The sequence below is a fragment of the Ixodes scapularis genome, unplaced genomic scaffold (genome assembly GCF_016920785.2).
Source record: "Ixodes scapularis isolate PalLabHiFi unplaced genomic scaffold, ASM1692078v2 PGA_scaffold4__175_contigs__length_147842914, whole genome shotgun sequence".
In the NCBI taxonomy this organism is placed as follows: domain Eukaryota; kingdom Metazoa; phylum Arthropoda; class Arachnida; order Ixodida; family Ixodidae; genus Ixodes; species Ixodes scapularis.
Window position 1 is genome coordinate 73,161,515 of NW_024609879.1, and position 27,177 is coordinate 73,188,691.

General features: G+C 45.5%; 1 protein-coding gene and 1 pseudogene across 1 annotated transcript in view; one reads left to right on the forward strand and one right to left on the reverse strand.

The window, feature by feature from the left end:
- LOC120846292 overlaps window positions 1-9,373 on the reverse strand; it is a 57,768-nt gene extending 48,395 nt beyond the window's left edge. The window contains exons 1-3 of the mRNA XM_040218008.1: window positions 9,328-9,373; window positions 5,499-5,564; window positions 3,048-3,166 (exon numbers count right to left, since the gene is read on the reverse strand). Coding sequence (XP_040073942.1) covers window positions 3,048-3,166; window positions 5,499-5,564; window positions 9,328-9,373 — 231 coding nt within the window. The remainder of the gene's footprint in view (window positions 1-3,047; window positions 3,167-5,498; window positions 5,565-9,327) is intronic.
- A 1,554-nt stretch (window positions 9,374-10,927) lies between these two features.
- Window positions 10,928-11,986, forward strand: LOC120846293 (annotated as a pseudogene).
- Window positions 11,987-27,177: the final 15,191 nt, after the last annotated feature.

The window sequence follows — 27,177 nt, forward strand, 5'->3', positions numbered from 1 at the left end:
GATCAATAACATCGAATCAGTTCAGCGCGAGCATTACGTTTTATTTACTCAGATTCTTCTTCTTTTACTAGCGTCACATCTCTTCGAACCCGTGCCAACCTCCCCCTCCGCTCTGAACGCCGCCGTTTAACTCGGTTATCTCCTTTTCACAATTTTTTTTTACAGCCCGTGCCTCCGATTATCATACATCGTTCTTTCTGTACGCCGCAACCGTCGCACGGGTCACAATCTCGATGTTCAGCGACCAAAGGCCAAGAACCACCACATTTCAGAGCTCATTTTTTTAACGTACAGCCTCTGATTGGAATGGGCTCTCCCAGAACATTGTAACTATTCATGACTCATTAGACTTTAAGGAATTAATACGTGCAATCGCGTTCTATTTGTATTTGGTGTTTTTTTTGTTGTTGTTTTGTTTGCATATTAATTTTCTTTACGATTTTGTTTTATTTTATATGCATAATTTGCTTTTGTGACATTTGTACTCTTTTGTTGATGTTAATTGTATGCCACCCCTTATGTACGCAAAAATGTTCCAAAAGCCGGGATTCATGATTAAAAACAAATACCTCCGACTTGCATAACAATACCAACATTTATCAGACGTTTCGTCTCCTATACGGGAGACATCATCAGCGCTACGGATGAAGAGAAGGAAGAAGAAACGTTGGATTTCTGGTAGCTAGTCGGGTGTTCCCAGGCCGCACTAATGATGTCTCCCGTATAGGAGACGAAACGTCTGATAAATGTTGGTATTGTTATGCAAGTCGGAGGTATTGGTTTTTAACCCCTTATGTAATACCCACTACGGGGGTCCTTAAGGTATATAAATAAATAAAATAAAATTCCAAGGGTGTTTGTTCACAAAACTGCAAGTACAACAACAAACTTATTTCAATTTATTTTTAACCAGCTTAAAATGAACAAATAAATGCTAGAAGACAGTCCAAATAGTAAGTTTTCTTGTCCTTTTTGTCAAGAATGTGTTAAGATGAATTATTTTGCTATATTTAGGTATACCCCAAATTATCCAAAAGTATACCGGGGAAAAGAAGAAAAAAAGAAAGAAAACGTAAACCGTTTGCTAAAATCCGCTGTCGGCGGTAAATAAAAAATAATGATATTTGAGGATTTATTAAGATGGACATTTTGTTCTTTTCTGCACTTGGGGTGCTATAGTTTGTTACAGCTTAAAAATTCACGATTTTTTTTGGCTTTTGCCTGCTTTTTGTATATAGCAACACATCATCCTTTTTTAACTGCGTCTTGTCCTCCTTAATGGCGCATTCACACTGGAAGCGGATCGGCGTTCGCGAAGCGGTCGCGGATGCGGTTCGCGAGCGACCCCGTTCAGACACACTGAGAGGCGGTTGGCGGTTTTTCGGCGATCACGCGTGATCTTGTGAGACTTGCGTTTGTCAACCCTGTTTTACAATCCAAAATCCACTTTAAGTCAAGATCCAAAGCCAACGTTTTGCTATTTTGGCACTCGGAATATTTTTCTCCGGGATGTTCGCGCGCATCACGAGTTCACGCAGGGAAAAAAGAAGCATGGACCCGCCAAACTCGCCTGTGATTCCCTCGACTTCGCCCACAAGATAAGCCCAGCTAGGCGCGCCTTGCTGACTCAGAACAGGATGCCCCCGACCTTTTTTTCGGAGTGGACCCTTCCCGAATGAATAGCTGACCTTGTTCTCGGGATAGAGGGCCAGTTTTACGCCTTCGTTGTTCGCTCTTATCATTTTCGAAGTTGTGAGCGGTGGGGTGGACCGTGGTGCAGGGGAATGTGTTCGGTGCCAGCCAGTCGTTGCTTCGTTGGTGGCGGACTCTCCTCTCGTCACTCGCTCGTCGATCGAGTCTACTGTTTGTTTGGCATTAAGCTCAAATAAACGCCATATGGATTACCTCTGCATTGTCTGGTACGTACACTTTATTCTTTGAGTAGGTTCCCTTTATTTATTTTATTAGTAATAAACGTTACAGGTCGAGCTAGCGCAGGTACCCTGCCCCCTCAGCGGTAATGCGTTGGTTACGCAATCAAGATCACGACGTCTCTATCGGCCTTCCTGGTGGTCATGCACGTTGTCGAAAGCTTTAAATAGTTCACGCGACTATCCTAGTGGGTAGAAAAGCTGACATTTCGGTCGATCAGGGGCGGGTTCCGACGTTCTACAGGCAGAGATTAACAAGGCAGCGAGCTTGGGCTGTGGCACCCGGAATAATAAACAAACTCTTACCCGAACCAAATCACCGGTGCGAAGCCCGTTAAAATTACGAGTCAGTTCTATTCGTGGCGGATTCAAGTGACGGACGTGAACATGAAGTTTCTCCGTTGATTTGTCGAAAGCTAAGACTACAGCGCTAGGACTACAGCGCCTTGGACGCCTCACCAGCAACAGGTGCCATCTTGTTTCGAAAGTCACTGACGTCACGTCAGTGTCGCGTTGTGATTGGTTGCCGCTTTGCGGTTCGTGAAAGCGGTTGGGAGAAATCGGTCTCGAAGCGGTTGGCAAAAATGCGCTCCAACCGCTTGATCCTAGCCGCTTTGCGGTTGAGAATGCGCGGATCCGCTTCGCGAACGCGGATCCGCTTTCAGTGTGAACGCGCCATAACCCTCCCCTTTCTCCTCGCTGCATTTATTGGAGATCTTACTACACAATACAATACAATATTTTTTTTTATATCACGTACCCCTGAATGTAATACAGATAAAGACCACGAAAGCCAATCTTGGATTCTCGTGGGGCTCAACGGAACGTCTGTTTATTTATTATGTAGTCAACATAAACACCAAAGCACACTAATTTTATCATAAGTAGCCGTAGATTCTTAGAGCATGTATTTACAAAGCATGGGATGGCATATTTAAATTCCTGCGATTGGTTTATAAACTTCTGTCCCCAAAAAGCGTCAACGACAGTTACGCTTAAACATAAATTGGGGCAAGTGCAACTCAGGCAATGACGTGGAGTTAGATTTAAACTAGTCGCAACACTATTTGGAACGTTGACACTCGCATTTCCACAAATTGAGTATAATTCACTTACCTTGTCTACAAACTTTCTTAAATATTTTTCTATTTGATTTTTATCTTTTAATTTATTTTTGTGTTGTTCACCATACGCGATGTACAGTTCCAGATACGCTGAGCTACCAACAGATATTCCTGCAAAGCAGACGATGGTACCATGTCAAAGCAAGACCAAGCGGCTTTGTCTACAGCTGTGATTTTGTAAAATAGGTATATAAATTGTCATAGTTTTGTAGTGGATTCGTTGTCATGTTATCACAAATCGAGAATGGCTCAATTTATAAATATAAATGAAAATTTACCAATGGTCAGTTCGTACTCGTAAAAAACCGTTACATCTGACCACTAGCACTTGCCGGGCTATGGGGGCAGTAAACTACGTGGCTTATTTGAAGTAAAAACGGCTTTGTTGTTTTGCTTAATATGCATTAGTCATGATCATGCAGTACATTTACCGGTATTCACTTATAGGAAAAATAAACGGATGTATTTCGGTGTTTATTTATTATTAAGATGGGGTGTATCGGCGACCTGCTTCGGATGAACACTAGAACAACAGTGATTTTAGGTAAAAACACTTATGGCGAGCTAAGCATTCTAGAAAGACAGTCCTAGCTGTAGCAAGAATTTCAAGAAATCGGCGTGTTTAGCCTTAATGTTATTTTGTCTTTTTTACACCAACGACCGTTTATCGCTGGTTTTCTGTTTGAAACGATTTTGCATTCTTGATACCCAAGGATGTTTATCGGGCCTTGTAAGGTTAAAACGAGAAGTCTACGTCTTAGTCATGACGTACAGGCCGAATACATAACCGTTGTTTTTCTTCACCATCTCATATAATAAAACAAAACTATATTTTAATGCGGAAGTATAGCTATCCCATGGAGTGGAAGCGTTGGCGTCTGTAACCGCAAAAGAACGCAAAAGAAATGCCCATTTTCCCATTGGCTGAACGAAACTTCCCCTAGATGGCCCTTGGCCGCCGTTTCACGACAGCGCGCGCTCGGCCGCCGCTCTTGTGTCCAGCGATCCCGGAGGTGGGGGAGGGGGGGGGGGGGGGGGGTTGTTGCGGCCGCTTCTGCTCCTCTGGCCGCCGACGAACAAGGCGGCCCCTGAGGCATCTATGTCGTCGGCGGCCGGAACCTCAGCAGTTGCGAAACGTGGCCGTCCACGCCAGTACACAACAGATCTCAAGGGAGCTAATGAATGACATTCATGCTTTCGCATTCACAACTCAAAAGGAGTGGTTAGGTGTCCTCGGAGTTTTTATAGCCCGTGTCTTCAAGCGTGTGTTTCTACATTTGCCGTGATACATGTGCAAATCACTATTATATCATGTTGATTTACTAAAACAAATGCCTTTTCTTAGAATTAAGAATACAATCAAAAAGATTTTTAAAAAAAAGCAGGTAAATATTTCACTATTTTGCTTATAAACTTCTGAACCCTAAAGAATAAACGTATTTTTTCTTGAGTCACACGAAAAAAAAGGTGTCAATTGAACCACCCAATTTTTACTTTTTTAAAGGGTAGTAAAGCAATTTGTTCAAAAAAAAAAAAAGAATTTAAGAACAGCAGAACTGTCAGAGCGGCGTTGAGGAATGTGACGTTTAGAGCTCTGGAACAAGTGTGTTGTACCGTATTCCGCAACTTCATGCTCACTTTTTTAGCCATTGTAGTTTTCGGGTTCGGTGGTAAAAAACTAAGGTTAAATAAACTTTAATATAAAAAAAAAAAAATTATCACCTCGGGCGGTTAACTGCTTTTTAAATATTTCGTTTTTTTTTTTTTTTTTTTTTTTTTTAAGTCATTGCAGGTGATTGAAGGAAAAACGGTGAAGGCCCGTGTAAATGCCGTTGTCGAAGCGTGTTTTTTTTCGGAAACAAGTTGTTTTTGTGTTCTTAATATTTATTATTTGAGTACTCCTCGTAGGTTGTTTCTGTGAAAATTAAATGAAGTAGGCATAAATGTGTTGTTTGAAGCCGTTTAATTCGCATTGCGTTACTTCACAGTGGGACGTGTGCATATCATTTCTTTTTCAGGACTTTCTCTCACACTGAAATTGAATGTCGGAAGTGCATGTAAGTGTGCCGCTAAAGTAAGATTTTTGTCTGTAAAGTCTAGCCCTTCTGCTGTAAGGTCCGCGGGGAATGGTGAAAGGAGAATTTTAAGAAAAGTATTGTGGCGACAACAATGCCGAGGTACTAGCACGCACTTCAAACTCTCGAGAAGCCCCGCATGGTGCATGTGGAACCTTTCGAGAGGTGAACGTGCTATCAAATGATTCGGTGTCGTCTTGCCTTGATTAACGCTACACGGTTAGATTCGGTAAACATTCATTTATGCCGGCAGCACATTTCTGTAACAGCTTGTGCTATGCGTTTGCGTAATGCTGTCTATTACATGGTCAGTTACCGTCAAACAAACATGACTACTATACGAATTCACACATAAAGTAATTGCTTGCCTGATGATCGTTCTATAATTTCAGAATTGTTGTTGTACATATCAGGAATTACATCCAGCGACGTCACTAAAAGAACAAGAACAAGGCATCAACTGAATTATTCCTCTCAATGAGAAAAACTGGAGGGAAAACTAGTAATATGTAAATTAATTTTTCGCCATCACAGACCTAGATCTTGATTTGAAAAGACCTATATTTTATTTTTATGAATCTGATGCCCTCAATATAGTAAAAAGAGTCAGTGCATTATAATACCTAAGGTCATTGTTTTCACGCGATCCTTGACGAACGCTGAGATCTTTCTTGCTTTAACATCCTAACTTCATCTTTCAAGACTATGCGCACACAAGACAATCTGGCGCGATTTTTCCGGGATATCGTGTTTTAAACTACTATTACGACTGCATATTTTCTCCACGGGCCATCCCAAATTGTCACGCTGGAAGCTATGCTTTTATGCAAGAAATAATTGAAACACTGTTTGATGTCTAACATTTCTACACGATATATGTAGGTTTAAAAGTTTACACCCCTTTAAAGAGTTTATTTTTTAAACAAAACGCCTACTCTCGTTAGCAATCAGCATTATTTATTCTCAGTACAATCCAGTCGATACGTTTTGATCAGGAGAAAGTCTATCTTTGAAACCTTGCAACAGCATCGTGTCTTATGGTACAAAATAACTTAATTTAACGTTCACAGACTTCACGCAGTAAAGTTTGGTGAGGTCAGATATGTCAAGTATGTTAAGTTCAATCTATACTAATTAACGGCAATGACGCAGCTTGCTAAGAATTACCAGCTTCTGGGGGCGATGCCGCAATTAAACATCGTTCGTTTTTTGTTAATGTTCTGGAGAAATTGTAAAAAAACAATACTGAGAACATGGAACATCCTCACTATTTGCTCAAAATCATTTGCATATCCCTCTGCTTACATCTACATTAGGTGACACTACACAACGCACTTCTGCACATCAATGTTAACAAAGAAATTAGCTGGAAGACACCACCTCCTCATGGAGAACGAGCATTACGTTAAGCATTCTTATATGTTCCTGAACATGGTACGCTTCCAGTTGATTATTATGCAAAACGCTGGGATTGGGTCTTTTCGTCCTTTGATCCAAAGTAGGGATATGCGAATATTTGAGTTTCGAATTCCAATCAAATAATAGTTCTCTGAATAGTTCAATTTAACCCTCGAATTCTTAGTGCTCGAATTTGCTTGTTTTTATGATAAGATTATACGAATATTAGTACTATTAACACAAATAAGGTTTATTCAAAAACGCTGCTGATATGCAGAAATGCCCTTGCAGGCTTGTGTTAGGTCTAAATCAAGCATGTATTCAGCAGCTTTGACGACGAACAGTATGAACAAGAAGTAGTTTGTTCCTTCTGTCTCTCGAACAAAGCAATCATGCTAAAAACCTCTTCGATGCGCCCGACGAAAATCCAAAAACCAAGCACGACGCTCTTTTAAATTCGAGAATCTTGCGTCACTTGCAGCTATCTGTGTGCACTATAACCTTGCGGTCGGTTGTTACGTTCATAATATGCCAAATTATTGCCCAACTAAAAATGACTAAGATAATTTATTTGGTTTCTTTCTCTAACCCGTCGCTCCCCGTGGCGTCGAGAGAGATGCCAGTGCTATATGGAAGAAGGTGTCGCCAGATTAAAACGAATGGGCCATATTCGTCCATGTATCCAGTGCGCTATGTATCCACACATGAATGGCTCGGTTAACTGTGTTCATTAACATCGTTTTTATTCGCCCTGCCTTCTCTTCGTTCTGCGTTCCCTGGAGTAAAGTAGACATGGAGGTGTTTTACTCATCTATGTGGCACTTTTGTTTTGTTTTGTGAATATTGCGAACAATCACTTTGTTATTCGTATTCGACTCTACATTCAACTTTTTTCATTATTAGGTCCTCTTTTGTTTGAATTCCATTCTTTTGTGAAATTTCACTATCCGCGCTCCTCTACTGTAAAGTATCGACTCGTGGTAACTTCATTAATTATCTTAGTCTAAAGTAAGGGGCCCTGGCAATAAGTGGTAACCGTATCTGTGCCTTTTATAAATAAAATAATTGGGTTTATCCCTGAGGCTTTCCGCCCATCTATTTGATTCCTTTGATGTTGTCTCAATAAGTTTAAAACATATTAAGTTCCTTTCCTGCTTTTCTGATATGTTGTTTTTCTCCTTCAGATGTGTTGTCTTTTCCTTATGCGCGGAGACGTACACTGTGTAACGAGCCTACGTGCTACTTTTTTATTATCCTGGGAACATTCAGGAAGTCAATAACTGAAATCAACAGACCGCTTCCAGCGAATGACATGCCGGAACAAAACAGTTCGGCTAATCAGCGCAATTCACATAAAATAACACCACGAAGTCTCGATGGTGCATCGTAAATGAGCAGCTGGATTTTCTGTCGGACCATTCCCGGTGCGCCGTCTTTCGCTGTAGGCGCGTTGGGTAGCAGTGATAAGCCCCAGAGTGGAAACAAACCGTGCTCTTTTAAATCAAATAGATCAGACTTATTTGATTTAAATCAGGTTAGTTCGATTTCAATTACTGTAGCTAAAATAGTGATTATTTTCCATTAGATGTATTTGTAACATGGCAGGTTAATTAGTCAGTTCGTCCGATCACTGATAACAACATGGTAGTAAGAGTTATGCTAAATGTAAATTAGCTCACTAATTGAATGACAGATACTATGATCAATGATCCGATGTTCTCAGAAGAGCACCTCTCTTTGCTCATATTCAACCTTATATAAAGCTTTCTTTCTTCGCGATTTTTTGATTTAAATTCAAAACAAATGCGCATAGAAAGCATCAAGTAAGAAACCACCGGTAAATAAAAATATATTTCGGGATTCTTTTGTGGCGAGGTTCGACTTAAATCACTTTCGAGTTTAATCCCCATTTAAATCATAATTTAAAGCGCGATTTTAATTGTATTGATTTTTATTCTCCACTCTGATTGGTCTTCCATGAGCTTTTAGAAGTGGAATATTGGAATAAATCTTTCAAGCGCTTATAGACCCAGCAAAAAATGTCGAGTCATTGGGCTCTGGGGGCAAGTTAATATTCCATTTTGATATTCCACAGACGATACCGACAGTGCACGCTCAGCACGCCTTCCACCGGCCAATAAATAAAGATGGCTGTGTGTAAAACGCTATTTTCGGAATGGTTTTGCACAACATGAGTGGCTGCTTATTACAATGCTGCTCTCTCTTTGTCGACTCAGTTATTATTAATACACTTTTATCAGGCGACGGCTTGATTTTCAAGAACAGGACAACATATAAATCTAAAGGGAGCACACGAGACATTCTTTGTTACGATTATTCTGTGATATGGTAGCCGCTACTACGGTGCCGTACTAGTACGAACAGGCCGAGTTTCCCAAGCGTCCAGACATGGCGAACTCTCGTGATTGCGAACTGTCTTCTATGTGCCTTTCTGACTTGTGTTTACTTTCTACTGGTCCACAACGCTGTTTTTACCCTTGCCGTCTTGCACTAGTATCAGCCAATACCAAATGTCTCACAGAGCTTCATTGCACTACAAATTAATCACAGGACTCTGGAAATCACTATACATTTGTTGCATACTAGCTTGCAGTGATTAAGGCATCAAAAATCCTGATCACAGATTATACAAGTCACAGAGCATTACACAAACGTTCCATAGGCGTCCACTTAGAACAGAACAGAAAGCGCTCGTCTAAGCATTTGCGAGACTTCAATAGGCATGCCGCGAGACATCGACAGAAAGTTGAATAATGAAGCTTTCAGTGAAAGGCTTACCATACTGTAGGGCGCATAATACAAGGAATGCTCTCAGCAGAACCATCATCAATGTTGGTTGATCCTCAGTGGTGGAACGAAGACACTTTTATGGCCTTATATATATACACATACTATTATGAGATTCAGTACCCTTTGGATCAGAATTAGAGTGTTTCTCGCTTGTCAGCGTTGAAGAGGTGCCTTACGCTCTTGGAGATCATTGTTAGATAGTTTTTTTTAGTATGCCCTTTCCCTGTTACAGCTTCACGGGTCTAAAGACAGTATCAAATCAATTGTTTTGTTATACGAGTAATATTTTGTTCACATTGTTAACAAAGCTCAGTGCATTTTGACGGAAGAATGAAATGGTGGTTTCTCGTAAATTATAGAGTACTTTATTTGTGGTTGTTCTTAACTTCAGTATAACGGGTTAAATTAAGTGATCATATAAAGACAGCGAGCAATATGTCGTCATTATACCCAGTAGCTTAAGTCACCACATTACTACAGACTATTGATCCAGTTACTCTAATGTTTTGCCACCTATTCTTGTTGCCTTTAATGAATTGTCCTCAACGATACCTTCGGGCTTACTGTGTCTACGCTTGATCCCGGATTGATACACGGTAATGAAAAGGACTTAAAATGAATTGAATGTTTATTTTTAATATAGTTCAAGAGATATGAGTATGTTGATACAAAGGGAAGGCAGCGCCAATGAGCGTCAGCTGTGTCCTCAGCAGATGAGAAATTGTGTCAATGCAGTATGATTGTATTGATAGCCTAAGGTCTTTAACGTGCGCCACCCAGTAGTGATACACGACCGCAAACCGGTACATTGCTGATACAGATCGAAACGACCAGGAGTGGGGACTGGACCCAGGATCCCTGGGTTCGCCAGCGCGATCTTTTACTCCGTGGGTTCCGAGCTGCGGTGCGCGCCCACACTCGCCGGACTATTCCCGCAGATCAAAAGGTCTCATATTCGCGTTTTAACAGATGGCAGACAAGAATCGAAGCCGCGAGAAAACCCGTAGACCGGGGTTTCACAGAAGGGTAGACATAGGATAAAAGCAAAGAAAAGCGTCACTCTCCCACATGGAGAACAATAAAGGGTAAAGAAAACAAGTGAAAAGCTGAAGTACCGCCACAATTCTGCGCGTGTGACCTGATCTCGAGAAGCTAACCTTAGAAAAGTTGATGTCAAAATCTTGCCAAAGCTTATTTTTCTTGGATATAAGAACATGAATTCAAGTCTAGATGCAAGAAACTAGGTCACCTTTGAAAGAAAAGTCTTCGAAAGGGCATATGAGCACTGAAGTTCGGAAACAAAAGCAAACAATAAAACCAGCAATCTAAAATTGCAAAAAATTTGAAGCTTAATATTTTCTTTTATGACACTTTCTTCGAGAACAGTTTAGACGTGGGTATTCACTGTAAAAAAAAAAAGAAGAAAAAAGCACACCTTGTTTTACCAAATCAATATTTTTTTCTTAGTGTCGTAATAGACCCTTCCCGAAATTGTTTCCGGCAACTGTGAGACGCTAGTTTTGGCGGTCTTGTGAATTACGACAGGCAACGCTGGCTTGGAGAAAGAGCGGGGGGAGTGGCCATTCATATGGCGTCCGTCGTAGTCGCTGGTTCTGGTGCTGCTGCTACCAGCCTCGTATGGGCTAAGAGTTTAAATAAGATTATGCAGGACTTCAAAGCCGACAAGGTTGACGAGTACTACGCCGCCCGGAAAACGAGCGACCGTAACCGGCGGCGTGGTTACAAGTTCGTAACGGAAAGTTACCTTGAGCCATCGTCGCTGGAAACGACATGTCTTAATCGGTGAGTTGACGATTCCACATTAGCGATCGCTGGTCGTTAAGCAGTCTACGGTTATTCTCTTTTAACGCCCGCATATTGCGTACGCAGGAATGCGACCGCCGTCGTGGTGCGCGGGCGGTGGTACCGAAGCCAAAGGAAGACCGGCAAGCCGTACAGCGTGTCGACAACGATCGCTGCGGACGGCTCTATTTCGGAGTGCAGCTGCCAGTGCGCCGCAAAAGAAGGCCTTTGTAACCACGCCTTAACCCTGCTGAGGCTAATCGTGCTCCTTAAGGGGCAAGGGTAAACGGAAGCACCTCCCGAGGTGACGTGCACGGAGCTGCCTCAGCAGTGGCGTTGGCCCCGTGGTTCGCAAATCTGTGCTGCCAGCGTCGCGGAACTGGATTGGAGAAGTGCACGGGAAGGAGGACCTTCAAAGGCACAGGGGTCAAGGCTGTACGACGCCAGAAAACGACCAAGAGACCTGGCAGGCATGCAGCAGGCCATGCAGCGCCTGGGAAATTACCTCGGCAACCTCAGGGACTCCCCTTTTGCCAAGCACCTGCGGACTGTGCAGGTGCTGGGCACAGCTTCGATGTTTGGACAAATCCACGAGGGCAGCCCCATTTCCTACCAGCAACCACTCACGCCACACGGGTTTGTGGTGCATGTGAGCCCAAACATTGCTCCCTGCGGCAGAGATGCCTCAAGCACTGCACTGCCCAGCTGGCCAGTTCTTTTCCCTATGTCAGACACTTTCGGGCCTGGTGCACGGAGCCTCAGTGATGCCGAAAGGTCACTTTTTAAGGTATTCTTCCAGCTTCCTTTATCGTCACGTTCCATATTCAGTGACCAAAGAGTATGATACAGTTCATGCCTTGGTGGATACTAAAATAAATTAGTATATATGAAATAGAGATATTTTACAATCTAATGGTAAAATTTGCATAAGTGACTACCTTCAATGAGACCATTAACAATAACTGAAAGCAAGGGTCATGGTAGTTTTCTTGACATATCCACTTTTCACCAGACAGTCCCTGCACATTCATAACCGCAAGTTACTGTATATGTTTTTGTTTCTATTGATTTTATTTTTGTTTTTGTTTTTTAGTGTCAAACAGAAATCCCGCAAATTTCTATCAAAACCTCGGGTTGTATCCGTAATCTCAAAACACAGTGTCACAAAAAAGAAATGGCAGAGAACAAGCTGGCATAGGAAGTCTGCGACAAGATGGTAGCGCCGCCACGTCTTGGCAGAGCTATATCTAACAGGATGGCTGGCTGCAACAGCGGGTAGCGAGCCCATTGCGTCCACGGTGAGCGGAACCCCGAAATGTCGAAAAACGAGGTTTTTCTTCGTGAACTGTGCACATTATTACAAAATGTTCCGCCCAGAACGAATCATTTTAGTTTTTCGTCACACAAAATACTTCAAAGACAGGCAGTACTGCAGAAATCGGGAACAACTGAACCCTGTGTCAGTACTCGTCGGCTCAGTTGCTAGTACTAAAAGCCTCTGGTTTCCTGTCCAGCACTCGATGAGTAACCGATGAAGCTGCTTCATGCCAAACAAACAAAAGCCATGTGGCATGCACCAGTGGAGGACCACCTTTTTTGTAAGGGCACCAGGTCACCTCGGTTCCAACCTGCTGACCAGGGACTGCTTGTCTATCGTCTTGCCTCGGGGCCACGGAGGTAGCAGTCAAAAAGGCAGGGAATGCTTGTGGTCAGCACTGGGAAAAGTAACCCAGCACAAGCCTCGAGGAGTAGGGTGCATCTATACCAGAGGGACGTTTATCGAGGCACCCTATCAAGGAGCAGTTTGGACGCCGCCTCCGATCTCTTTTGTAGTTACTGCAGCAACACATCCACACTAACCATTTTGCACTAGCGGTGAGACTTGAAAACACAGAGCCACTAATTCGCACGCAGGCGAAAAACGTGCGAACTCAAGAAGCTACCTCATCTTTATGTCCAGTTTGTCATACATTACTGCTGCGACAGCGAAAGCAACCAATTAAAATAGGAACGAAAACTATTTACGTTCAGTTTTGTAATCACAAGCATCTATGAATTTGTCACGTAGTAACTGTTGAGCTGTCGGATAAACAACCAATTTGTAGAAGCATGTTCTGGTAAACCAGCGTGCCGCAATCTCATCACACAAAAACGCAAACAGATAAACAAAGGAACACGACGGAGTGAAGGGGGCTCCGACTCAATCCAGGAGATGCAGCGCTGAACGCATATATGTTTTCGAATGCCAAGGAGATGCTCTGACGCACACTGAGGACCTTGAGTGGGAAGACTTGTGCTGCGAGTCGTGGATGGAGCATGTGCGTACTACAAGTACGGTGAGCTAGAAGGGGTAGTGTGCCGTGCGGCGGCGGAGAGCGGGTCCTTTTTGCGATGACCGTTCCGCGTGGTACGTGGGGGCGCTGCTGGTAGCAGGAGCGCTGCGGGAGCCTATCAGATAGCTCTGCAAGCGGAATGCACGGCTGGTTTTCGTATCGCTGGGACGGCGCGGTTGATTATATTTGTTTATTAACTGCTGCTCTGCGTCCTTATGAATAATTCTAGCGCTTCCGGAACGCACAGCCGCAGTTCTGTTGCGATAACGTGCGTGCCCAAGGACACGCCTGGTCGTAGTGCATTGTTACCATTTTTACGAGGTCTTTTCCCATTTAAAAATCTTAACGAGTAGTATCCACCCTATGTAATACCCAAAAGGGCCCTTAGCGTAAATAAATAAATAACTAAAAATAAATACTATGCTATATGTTCAAAGCACCTTTGGCAGAAATTTAGGGCATCGACTTATATTAATACCTTGACTCGTCAGTATCTAATCCAGTTTGCATTGCTTGGCACACTTAACAGTTAGGAAGCTACCTGTGAATGCATCTGGGCTACTTTTGCTCTTCAGACTGGTCTCGCACAAAGAAGACACCGACAAAACAACCAGAACAGAATTATGGAATGCTTTATTTGTCATACAAATTTCTTCAGGCCAACCTTTCCTCCTTTTTGTTAGTCAAAAGAACGCCCCATTAAAAAACGGGCACTTGTCAGTCAAAGGCTCTATACCTGTACCAGGGCACAAAGTAAGCTGGCTGACATTGTTGATTAATGCCTCCGCCTCTTCTCGTGTTGCGAGTATCTCCTGGCACAACCTTTTGCCTCGGATGAGAACATCGGCTGAGTTCCCCCAGCTTGCATCGTAATCTGCACCTGCTTTTTCACAGCTATCTTACCTTGTTCCACAGCATCGGCTTCGCACTCTGCGTAGAGAAACGAGTCCTCAGCACACGGCAGAAAAATTCTCGACCATACGTTTGGCCTGGTCAGCCCTGAAAATGACAGTCTTTCACGAGCTGGATCAGGAAGTTCGACATCGTTCAGGAGGCCAACATCATTAGAAGCCGCTTCTGGCAGCATGTTATCCTCTCGTCTTCGCTTCGAATTGGGGAACACCTGATCGCTGAGGTTGCGTTGCTTCCTTATTTTCTGCAGTGACTTTGATAAGTACTTAAGAGCATCTGGGAAAATAGTAGGAATGACATCTCTTGTCAAGAGCGGTCGGTCACGGGGTTTTTCAACGACCTTACCGTTCATCGTCATCTGAAAAGACCGCTGGATGTACCTTGGCTCAAAGTGGCACTCGCAGACAACGCTGCACTCGTCGAGGGCTCGATCGCCCCTCTTTGTGTTCCTCGACCATTCTTCACGGCGATCAGCCTCAAGCGGCACCCGAAACAAAGAACGTGCCTCTTTACACAAGCGATAGCCGCTGATGCAGTTCGACACAAAACAGAAGCCGTCTCGCTTGTCACGCCGTCTCCCCGTTTTGTTTCAGTCCACACACACACACAGCACCATGCCCCAACTGTCAATAGGACGAAGCACCATTTACCACATGGTACTGGCCTGCCCGAAACATCCAAAACCACAAGACGCAGAACGGCTTCAAAACCGCCTCAACCCTGTGGGGGTTTCTTTACGGAGGGGGTCCCTCTATACTAATAATCGCCGCCCGATCGGTATGCCTTCCGCCCGTCACCCAGGGAGTTACACACTGCAACGAGAAGACAGCGACTGGGTTTACTGTACCTCTCGGTTGCCCGTCGTCGAGAGCCGGTAGTCCAGGCCCGTCGACCCTTGTTGTCGCCCGTCGATCAGAGCTCGCAGTCGGGGTCCGTGTCCAGGCCTGCGGATCGCCTTTCCCACGCCAGCGCTGCGTAGGCTGTCTGTCCCGGGCTATCAATGCCCGAGTCTCGCTGCGGAACCACCCCGGGATCGTCATAGCCCAGGTCATATGGCCCGGTCTTGCCGTTTCCACCGGTCTTGCTCCAGACCTCGCTGGTGGACCGCGCCAGGGTTCGATGGGCCAGGCCAGGCAGCCCCGGCTCCGTCGTTCCTTGTCCAGCTACCAGCCTCGCTCAGCTCGCACTGTCTCGCCGCCGGCCGCCTGTCACGTGCCCTCTGCCTCGTCCTTCACTCACGGCTCCCACAACCCCTGGGAGACGGCCATCAGAGCCTCGGACGCGGAGGATCAGCGCCAGCTGGTTATCCTAGCCGATGAGGCATGCAATTCTAATGGGACCCCGGATACAGGGACCACCTCAGGATGAACACCCGAAGGCATCCTTGATGAATTCAATAAAATATATTCTCTCTCTCTCTCTCGTGGCTCACCTCAAAGACCGGGGGAGGGGGGTACCCGCCGCAACCTCCCCCCCTTTCACCCCCCTTGTCAACCCGCTCGCTGCCCATCGCAACACTGCCCCCCCCCCCCCCCCCCCCTTACTCATTTCCCGCCGCAACCACCCCCCCCTTCGCGCGTTGCCCGCCGCTACTCCCCTTCCTCTGCGGCGGCTTGTTACCTGCTGCAAATACTTTACTATACGTTGTTTCAGCTTACGATGGACCGCAAGGGTCGCTATGAGGAGCAACTCATAGCGCGGAGGGCGTCAGGTGCCCTTCCGGTTGGGTGGAGCGACACAGAGAGCGCAAGGTCACGAGACAAGCTACGAACTACGGATTGGTTCGTGCAGCTCGTACCATCCATTGCGGTACATCATAAGGTGAAACAGAGTATAGAAACCCGCGGCCCCCCGTGGACCGCTCGCTGCCCTCCGCTCCACCCTCTCCCCTCCCACTTCAGCCCGGCTTGTTGCCCACCGCTTGCCGCAACACCCACTTTTTCATTGCACAGCCGTACTGCCCTGAGAGAAGGGAGGGGTCGCGATGGTTAAGTAAATAAAAAAAGATTGAACGGCAGCCAGAAAGTTTTGGAACTTGAATACAATTGAATTCAATTCACAGATAAGTCATAAGTCAAAGTCAGAGCGGGAGTATGTTGTCATGTCTGACTGTAATCAACTTAAAGGGGATGAGGCAATGAAATATATAGGAACAGTAATGACAAATAAGTTAAGGATACAGAGGAAACCGCTCACCAGTAGAGGAGTTTAAGTAATGAAGTTGTAGCTATCAAACGAAAGTAATGGGAAAGGGCAGAATGGGGAGGTCGAACGGGTACATCGACAGGTGCAGATGATATACCAATAAAATTGATAAAACTGTTAGGACCTAAATTTAAGGAAGTGTTAAGGAAAGCATTAAGTAGCATTATTATGAAGGGAACCCCCGGAACAATGGAAGCTAAGGAGGGTGAGTTTAATATGCAAGGGAAAGGGCGACAAAGCTGACATAAGTAGCTATCACCCCATAACAGTGACATCAGTGGTCTACAGGTTAGCAATGCAGATTATCAAAAAGAGATTACAGGCATAGGTAGGAATTGAGAATGTGCAAAGATCTACAAGTGGGTTAAGCAAAGAAGGGAGGTTAGAGGGCATTTTAGTTTCATTAACACAGTGTATCGAGGTAGCAGAAAAGGAAGGTAGACAGCTCTGGTTAGCATTCTTAGATATAAGGGGGGCTTATGGCAATGTGATTCAAGGCGATTTGTGGAACATAATGAGGAGCTTAGTTGTGGACGACGTCCCCGCAAGGGGCACCTGTGAAGGCAGGTGTTTGGAGAGTGGCGTCTCCACGGACCCCGAGCCATGCGGGTTCGCCCGCCCACGTATGGCTGTGCGTGGCTTTCCCGTGTCTGGGGAAAAGGGAATCCTGGTGGTTGAGCCGAGCCCGGGGCAGGTTTGGACCCTTCGGGGCCCCCCGGGTGAGGCACTACACCACTTCGGCCCCCGCTTCTCATAGACGGGAGTCCTGGTAAGGCCCGGCCAGGATGATTCAGTCTAGTCGCCATTTCTTCTACTATCCCCTCCGATCTTTCACTTTTACCTTTCCTGCTTCCTTTACTTCTCTCTCACTTATCTTACTCCTTTTTCAACCCTCTTTGGCGGCAAGGGCTAACCTTGGGTGGCGATGGACCTCTGTCTTGACCCACACTTGGGTATAGTTTCCCGGCAGCACTGTTAGCGTAACGTCTCCAGCCAAGCCCTTCTTGTTATGGTGCGTTACCTAACCCCTTGTTGGGCTCGGTGGTGGGCGGTGCACCGCGGATACCGAACACTCTTTGCCCTCCTATGGCGCCCCACCCCTCCAAACCCCGTTCAGGGCAAGCCTTTAAAAGGCGTTGCCTTGAACACAAAACCATTGAAAAAGAATCTAAGGAAGAAACCTTTACAAAGTTTTTTGTCGTTCATTCGCTGGATGAACAGAAACCAGTTGCAAAGCTCTCACCCTTTGTTGTAGCTGAAGTTCTTGAGCACCTTGTAGGGTTTTCCTATAAGGCTAAGAAGCTCCACTGTGGAGACCTCCTTGTGGAGGTAGAAACAAAAAACCAAAGTGAAGCACTCTTTAAGATGACCAACATTGTTGACTTGAAAGTGTCGGTGAGCCCTCACCGTACATTTAACACCATTCGTGGTGTCCTCTCTGAGGATGACTTCCTTCATACCAGTGAGGATGAACTTCTTGAGGTCCTCGAAGGCTCTGGTGTCATCACCGTCAAACGAATAATGTTTAAAAAGAATGGTGAAGAAATTCACTCTAAGCATGTTATTTTGACTTTTGAGAGACACTCTACCAGAGACAATCAAAGCTGGGTACCTTAATTGCCGGATCCGCCCTTATGTCCCCAACCCACAGCGGTTCTTCCGTTGTCAGCGTTTTGGCCACGGGTCACGCAGTTGTCGCGGAAGGGAGACATGTGCAAAGTGTGGAAGTCAAGGCCACGCCTCCGACATTTGCGAGGCCGTGGCCCATTGCGCTAACTGCGGTGGACCACACCCCGCTTACTACCGCAGCTGTCCTTTCTTTCAGCAAGAAAAATATATTCTTGCCCTGAAAGTCAAAGAAAATATTACATACGTGGAAGCAAAAAAGCGTTTTTCCTTTTTGTCAAAGGGTAGTTATGCTGAGGCGGTGCGCAGGGGCCCTGCACCGCGCTCGGAGTCGAGGGCCACCCAGGTCTCTCCCGAGATCTTGGCGGCCGACTTCAGGGCCCCAGCTCCCCGACAGTGGCAGCAGCAGCTTCCCCCAGTCCCTGGTGGTAGCACGCGTGCTGCCCCTCCATCTGAGGACAGGCCGGCAGCTGCCGCGCCTGTCCCCTCTCCTAGGTCCCCATCTAGGGAGGAGCGAGCTTCTCGCTCCTGCTCGCTGGAGAGGGTCCCCCTACCGAAGGAGCTGCATGGTACCCATGCAGCTCCTGTGAAGGGAGGTGTGAAGACAAGCTTGGGTGACCCCTCGCCCAGTTCGTCCGCCACTCCTCCATCCGGTCGTGGCCGGGGTTTTCCCCCACGCGTGCCAGGCCGGACTAGCTCTGTCATGCTCCATCCACCAGACACTTCCCAGGACATGGAGATACCAACTGATGCTGACAGTCAGTCTACTCCTGGGTCCGACCAGGGTGGTATGGAATGGGAGACAGCTTCTCGTAAATCTAAAAAGAAGCAACCTGTAGTAGCGCCCAAGTGATAGCCCCTATAGCTGTTGCATTGTGATCACATCTTCCACCTAGCTCGAGTTGGCTCTCCATAGTTTTATTTATTTTGCTAGGTTTTATCTCCTTATATTTAAATATTTACACAGTTTTTTTAATAGATGACAAAGTTACATTTTATGCAATGGATCTGTCGCGGTATTTTAAGAAATATTGATTATGTCAATCATTTTATGGATGAGCTTCGACCCATCGCTCTTGCCTTGCAAGAAACGCATCTTCACTCTAATTCTTTTAACATTTTAAGACGTCATCAGGTTTTTAGGAAAGACCGTCCCGCTTCCAGTTCTTCTGGTGGCGTTGCAGTAGTTGTGCGGAGTGGAGTCGCTTGTTCTCAAGTTCCACTCCGCACACCTCTGGAGGCTGTTGCAGTGCGTCTCCTCGTGGACCGCCTTGTAACGCTTGTTTCTTTATATTTACCACCAAATATTCCTTTCAATCTTCAAGAGCTACAGGGACTTGTAGGACAGCTTCCTGAACCGTTTTTAATTTTGGGTGATTTTAACGCTCATCATCCCATGTGGGGCAGTACCCGTCAAGACTCCCGGGGTGGTGTTATTGAACGTCTTTTATTGTCTTCTGGGCTGTGTCTTCTTAACGGGAAAGAACCAACTTTTTTTAGTGCAGCACACAACTCATTCACATCTATTGATCTTTCTATTGCTTCACCTTCATTACTTCCTTGCTTTTCATGGAAGGTTCTCCATAACCCTTTTGGAAGTGATCACTATCCTATTGTTTTAGAAAGTACTGTTCCATTGCCTAATCTTTTAAAGCGTCCCCCTAGGTGGAAATTAGACAAGGCTGACTGGACACTTTTTAATCTTCACTCCACTTTAGATTCTTCGATCCTTTCTTCTTTGTCACCCGAGAACGCTACACTTCATGTTACTGAGCAGATACTAAGGGCTGCTCAGCGCTCTATTCCACAAACTTGTGGTAATGTGCCAAAAAAGTGTAAACCTTGGTGGAACAAGGAGTGCATGTGCCACAACCCTGGCAGATCAAGACAAGGCCTGGGAAAAATTTCGCAGATATCCCACTTCGCACAACCTTGTGAAGTTTAAACGCCGAAAAGCCAAGGCTCGTTGGACTAGGAAGCGGGCAAAACGGAAGTCTTGGATGAAGTACCTGTCTTCTCTAACTAGTTTTGTTCCTGTCAAAGAGGCCTGGGACAGATATAGAAAAGTAAATGGGGATTATAGGTGCTTTGCCATCCCAACGTTTAATGCTCCTTGTTCGTCATTAAAAGACATAGCTAACGTCCTCGGAGAACATTTTTATAATTCATCCAGCTCAGCCAACTACAGTGCTAACTTCGCACAGTTTAAAGCCCGTGCGGAGCAACAAAAGCTAGTCGTAACTGGAGGGAAGGCAGCCTCTTATAATCGGCCATTTATGCGATATGAACTTGAGATGGCCCTTAATGTAAAAAAGCTATCTGCTCCTGGGCCCGATGGGCTTCACCATGAAATGCTTCGTAACCTGTCCACGGAATCCCTTGAAAACCTTCTTTTTTTTAATTCCTTATGGGAAAAGGCTTGTTTTCCTCAGACTTGGAGGCATGCATATATTATTCCCCTTCTAAAACCTAATAAAGATCCTTCACAGCCATCAAGTTACCGCCCAATCGCACTAAAGAGCTGCCTCGGAAAAACATTTGAAAGGCTGATAAACAGGCGACTGGTTTATGTATTGGAACAACAGAGGGCCTTTGATAACAACCAGTGTGGATTCCGCCGAGGTCGTTCTACTCTCAATCACTTGGTACGCTTGGAAACAGTTATACGTGAGGCATTTGTAAACCGGCAGCACTGTGTCGCAGTTTTTTTCGATTTGGAGAAGGCATATGATACAGCGTGGAGACATGGGATTCTTCAAGATCTGTATGCATGTAATATCCGTGGCCGTATGCTGCAATGCATAAGGGAATATCTAACAAACAGGACTTTTCAAGTTCGTCTTGGCTCCAACCTATCTGATTCCTACGTGCAAGAAAATGGAGTCCCGCAAGGAGGAGTATTGAGCGTAACTTTTTTTGTGCTAAAAATTGGGGCTGGACAATTAATCGATTAACCTTCCGATTAATCGATTAAATCTTTAATCGCGATCAAATTTTTTAACCGGTTAATCGGTTTTTTTACTCGGTACTGAAAAAGAAGTCAACTGGACGCACTGTCCTGGACGACCTGCCCGAACTAAAGCTGACTCATGCCCCCCCCCCTGCTCTCCCTTAAGGAAAACGCTGCGTGGCGTGCATCCGGTCGTTCTGTCCTGAGCGGTTTTCTGTTCCCAGCCAGTTGCTAGGAGTACGAGCAAGGTTCAGTTCTCGCGCTCGCGAAGCGTCACGTGTTCGAGGATATACATTATTAGCCTCGAGAGCGAACACAAGCGTCGCTGCGGTCGCCGCGCCCTGATTGGGTGAGGTGTACCGTGACGTCAGGGGGAGTACTCCGCTCCGCGATCTCGCATCGGCTCGCTTCCCAGCACCGGTACCCTGGTTTGGCGTTGTGTGCCGCAAGCTCTTCGAGGAGCTGGACTTCGTTTACCCGGTGTACAAGACGTTGAGTTAGGCCGATATTGACGTGCATCCGTACATTTTATAAGCCTACTCGTCCCTTTTACTTTTAAAATTGGGTTACAAATCCCGAAAGCTATCGGAGGAGGCAATTCCGCGATGAACCCTTACCGCCCGCCTACACGACACAAGGCAATCTTGCGAGGGGTCGGTGAGACGGTGGCGCAAGTGTTTCAGACGCTGGAATTCTGTTCCTTGCCTGTTCATGATTTATCACGATATTACACCCAGCTTTCAAGGCATTTGAAGTGGCATTTATATCATGGGCCTTTGAGTGGTCGGCAAATTAGCTCGCGACCCCGACTCTGCGCTGCCACTCTGCATGCGCTGGTTCGCAGATGTTTTAAAGGCCCTGCGTCTGATGATCTTGAAAGTGCTCGTAGAACGGGGTTGTTTTCAATAAATGTAGCTTCTTCGTGAATTAATTATATAGTTTATACACGTATGCAGGCATATTTCTTAGAAGATGCACAATTACTGAAAATTAGTTTGTATGGTAGCAGAAAAACGGCCGAATTGCCCCCAGGTGCCTGTATGATATGTATTGAACTGCCCAAAATATGCACAGCAATAGTGCTGTAATTTGGAATGTTTATACTTTTTCCTGACATTCCTTATTCCAGCCATGGGTATTAAAAGATACACGGTTTCGTCTGAATTGTCATTTCCAATTAAAAGAGACTGCTACAGGTCCCCAAAAGCTTCCTCAGACTTCAAACTCCCTACAGCTGGACTCTCTAACAACAGAGCAAAACAGGAGTAAAAGCAAGCATTCGAACGTCTGTCCAGTGGTAGATGCTTCACTAGTAGCAGAAAATGTGGAACCTGTGAAGGGCGACAGCCTACGTGAGAAAAGCTTCTGGTATTTTACCTTCAGGACACTTCGATTTAAGTAAAATCTCAATTTTAGGGCTTAAGGGACTAATAACGAGCTAGACACTTTCGCTTACGTTTGTTATACATTACTTGAGGGTTGATATAAACAAGTCCACAAATATCACCCGTGTAGTCATTTTAAATACTATCCGAATCCAGCAAAGGTTAAATGCGAGCAATGTATATAACAAATGTTCCTTTTTTTTTTTTTTACTTTGCTCCTGCACTTGGGCTGTCTTACTTGTGATACTCTCCCCATGGCCCGGAATGTATTTAGCATGTTGCTCGAGGAGCATGCCGCTTTTCTGCTTTGGTGATCTTGTTTAAAAACAGAGATACAAAAGAAAAATAGTATACATAACCTGCCAATTTATTGAGATCATCAACAGCATTTATTGTGCGAGATGTAAATCTATAGTGATGCTCCTGCAATTGTGGCCGTACTTCTTTATTTTCATATACCAGCTGCGATTCATGCGTTGCCTGCCCTGTCAAGCATGCTTAAAATGTTGGTTGAAGTTTCGCCTGTAGCTACAGGCCATACCTAAATAAAGGCGTATATAAAAATTTACACTTCCTACGGAAAACACGCCTAAAAAAAATTAAATAGAAAAGAGCGCGCCGACAGCTAGCGTCGTCACAACCTCCACAGGGCGAGCGGGGCAAGTCGGGGAAAAATTCTCTCCTCGCCGTGACGTCACCACGGTTCGCCGTAAGGGGGCGCCACGCGAACTTCTAGGGGCTAATAGTTCTACCGAGGCCGGACGAACAAGCCGGGCCCGCAATTGATCCCTTTACGACCGCAAAACTTCACGTGTTGAGGATCTATTACACATCCTTCCCAGGCAAGACAAATAGCAGAAATACAAGCTGGCAAGCTAACAACGCCATGGTTACTTGTTCCAGTATTCGGCCCCTACATATGGACGAGTTCACGAGTATGGAAGGCAATCTCGCTGGAAAGTTCTGTTTAAAAGTAAACTCCAGTGGTGAAGTTTTTAACTCGAAGGAAGTCCACTGCATCATCTGCAAAAAGCCGTTTTCATACAGTGGAAGCGTACGTTCGCTTCAGTATCACCTACGAGCGAAGCACCCATGTACGTCGCTGCAGCAAGGGCTATCCGCCAAAACGCAGACAACAATGACAACAATCGAGGCCCCTTTCTCTGAAAAAAAAACAAAAAACATCGCCCAAGCTCTGAGTTCTTGTCTTCCTGTCGGAAAATGTGAACAAACTTCTTTGTCTTCGGAGCTGGAGCAAATATATGTGAGTCTTTGAATCGTTGAACTATATGTATCCTCCATTGTAAATGTCCTTTGCGCCGTGTAACAGAGAATAAAATAAGTCTTCAAAGGCAAGACGAGTCGTTGCATTATGCTTAATATATTATTCATAAAAATCAGCGCAACCGATTAATCGATTAATTAATCGATTAAAGGGTGGCGATTAATCGGGTTAAAATTTTTAATCGACGCCCAGCCCTACTAAAAATGAATTAAATTGCACGACTGCTACCTCCTTCTGTTTCATATTCTCTTTACGCTGATGATATACAGATCTCGTCTTCCTCTTGTAACCTTTCCAGCTGTGAGCGCCAATTGCAGATAGCCATAAACAAACTTTCCAAGTGGGCTGACGAGAACGGGTTTCGGTTCTCTGCATCCAAAACAGTCTGTGTGCCCTTTTCTTTGCGTCGTGGGCTGTCATTGGACCCATCACTGGAACTAAATGAAAACCCTGTACCTGTCAGGAAAGAGCACAGATTTCTTGGTGTGATATTTGGTAGAAAGCTTAATTTTATTTCACACCTGAAAGCTTTAAAAACTAAATGTCTTCAGTCTATGAATCTTTTGAAAGTTCTATCTCATAAGTCATGGGGTTCTGACAGAAAATGTATTCTACGGTTGTACAATGCTCTTGTAAGATCTCGTCTTGACTATGGTGCGGCAGTGTATGGATCGGCCCGGCCATCTGCCCTCAAAATGTTGGACCCAGTTCACCACCTGGGGTTGAGACTAGAAACTGGTGCTTTCCGAACATCCCCTGTCTCCAGTTTATATGCAGAAGCTAATGAGCTATCACTGAACAAACGACGTACCTACCTTAGCCTAACGTATGCTTTTAAGATTCTGGCTGACCCTCAACACCCCACTTATACTTCCCTTACAAGGTCGAGGTTTTCCCGTCTCTTTAACAACAAGCCAAGCATTGTGGCACCATTAAGCTCCCGCATTCAAGAACTTTGCACTTCACTGCATCTTTCATTGAACCAGGTCGGCCTCATTCGAAATGTCGACGACTGTATTCCACCCTGAAAGACACTGCCAGTTGCCTGTGACTGGTCGCTCACAAAATTTAACAAACATGGCATTTCCCATGCTGTAATACTGCAAGAGTTTTGTGAAGTACAAATCAAGTATGATGGTTATCTTCATGTTTACATAGATGGCGCCAAGACTTCTTCTTTTGTTGGCTGCGCTGTGTATTCAGAACACTTCTCTAAAGTTAAGCGACTTAATTCATTTGCCAGCATTTTTACTGGAGAACTCTGTGCAGTATCAATGGCAATAGACCACATTCTACATAAGAAAATAACTAGGACTGTTCTGTTCGTTGATTCTCAGAGTGTGATTGTTGCAGTTTGCTCTGTTAAAGACACTAAAACATGCTTGTACAACAAATTCAGAGTAAACTCAACGCTGCTCTACATGACGGTCAAAGCATAATATTTTGTTGGGTACCTAGTCACGTTGGCATAGAGCGCAACGAGAAGGCCGACAGGCTTGCAGGGTCTGTGGGAAACCTTGTCCAATCGTCTTTCTGTTTACCATATCAGGATCTAAAGCCTTTAGTAAAGTCATCACTTTTTTGTTGTTGGCAGTTGGAATGGGACAGGGAGTGTGAAAACAAGCTCCACGTTATAAAGCCTGCTCTTTGAGCCTGGGAAAGCTCTTCATGCAAGAGCCGTCTTTATGAAACCTTGCTGTGCCGTCTGAGAATTGGGCATTCTTTTATCACTCATAAGTACCTACTTTGGGGGGAAGATCCTCCTACTTGTGATCAGTGTGGTGATACTTTACAATCTTGCATATCTTGTGGTCCTGTCCCGCTCTGGAGCCCAAGCATCGTGTTTATTTTCCTGAGTTGTTTCAACAAAAAATCCCGTTTCATCCGGCCCTCCTGCTGGGGAAGAATCCCATGGTCCCTTTTAGCAGGGTAATATACTTTCTTACTAGCATTGTCATTTTATACCAAATATAGCTTTACCAAATCCTAGGTTGCACTTTGGTAAAACTCTCACCAAAGCATGCTGATTGTTATTATCGTTTGGCGCAGATGGCCTCGTAGCTCTTGCGCCATTAAACCCCCAAAATCATTCATTCAGTTGTGGACGACGTAATACTTAAATCTTTAAGGGATATTTGCGGAAACAACAGGGTACTAATAACATAAAAAGGAAAGAGACCAAAGCGATAAGAGATAAAACAAGGTCTTAGACAGGGATGACCTTGTGGGCAACCTGGCGATTCCAAGCGGTTGGCCCAGGCTGCCCCTCCGGCAATCATAAGTGGTCATCTTGACCACGAGGGGGCCAAGGGCAACTGGCCACGCGAGCGGCGCTCCGCCGCTGATAAAAGGCCGTCGCAGCGGATGCGTGGTTTGGTGGGGATCGCGGCGTAGGCGATAGCGGTCATTAAATGTTTACGCGTTGTTCAACCGGTGTGCTGTGTCATTCTCCGAGACGGGTAGCAGCAAGGGAAATCCCACACTGGCGCCCAGACGTGATATGCTGCTCGTCTGGAAGGATGGCAGCAAACTGGGTTGGTTCTTACGTTTTACATAGTCAATTTTGCGTTCCTGAGTTTGCCCACAGTTGAGGGGGTGTTTCTTCGCAAGCCTAAGTTCATTGACCTGCAGAAGCCTCCACTACCACACGATGCCGTCTACAGAGGACGCCGAGAGAAACGTGAGTGAGGACGACCTGTTGACGCTCGGTGCACTCGCGGATAACGCCGCCAGCGACATAAAACCATACGCTAAGCCTGCAGTCTCAGTCCCGGCAGGCGCAGGGTGGTCTAGCAGAACTAAGAGTGGCCATGACCATGCTTCTTCACATACAACGAGAGCAGATGATGCGCTCAAGCCCCACTCCTGCTGAAAGCACGCCCCCCAGAGACTACCTAAGGCTCTGGCTTAGCGTTCCGGTTTTTTCGGGGTACGTAGATAGAAAGTCAGTTGCGATGTTCGTCTCCGAACTGCGGGACTACCAAGCTGCGTCGGGAATTGACGACGAAACCATCCTCACCCGCCTTTTGCCGGTTGCACTGACAGACAGTGCAGCACTGTGGAGGCATAGACAAACTAAATTCACAAGTATGTCAGATTTTGAGGCACGATTTAGGACGGAGTTCCTGCCTCCGGATTACAGCATGCGGATTAAGGACGAGCTGCGCGCGCGCATGCACACAGCACCCGGAAGAGTCATTTATCGAGTTTGTAAGGGCTCTCCAGGGCGTGTACGATATCGCCGACGCCGCGGCACCGGATGCGGAGAAAGTACAACGCGCCATCCGCCAAAGCCACCCGCGTTTCCATCCCCATCTCAGGGGACGTACCTTTACTAAT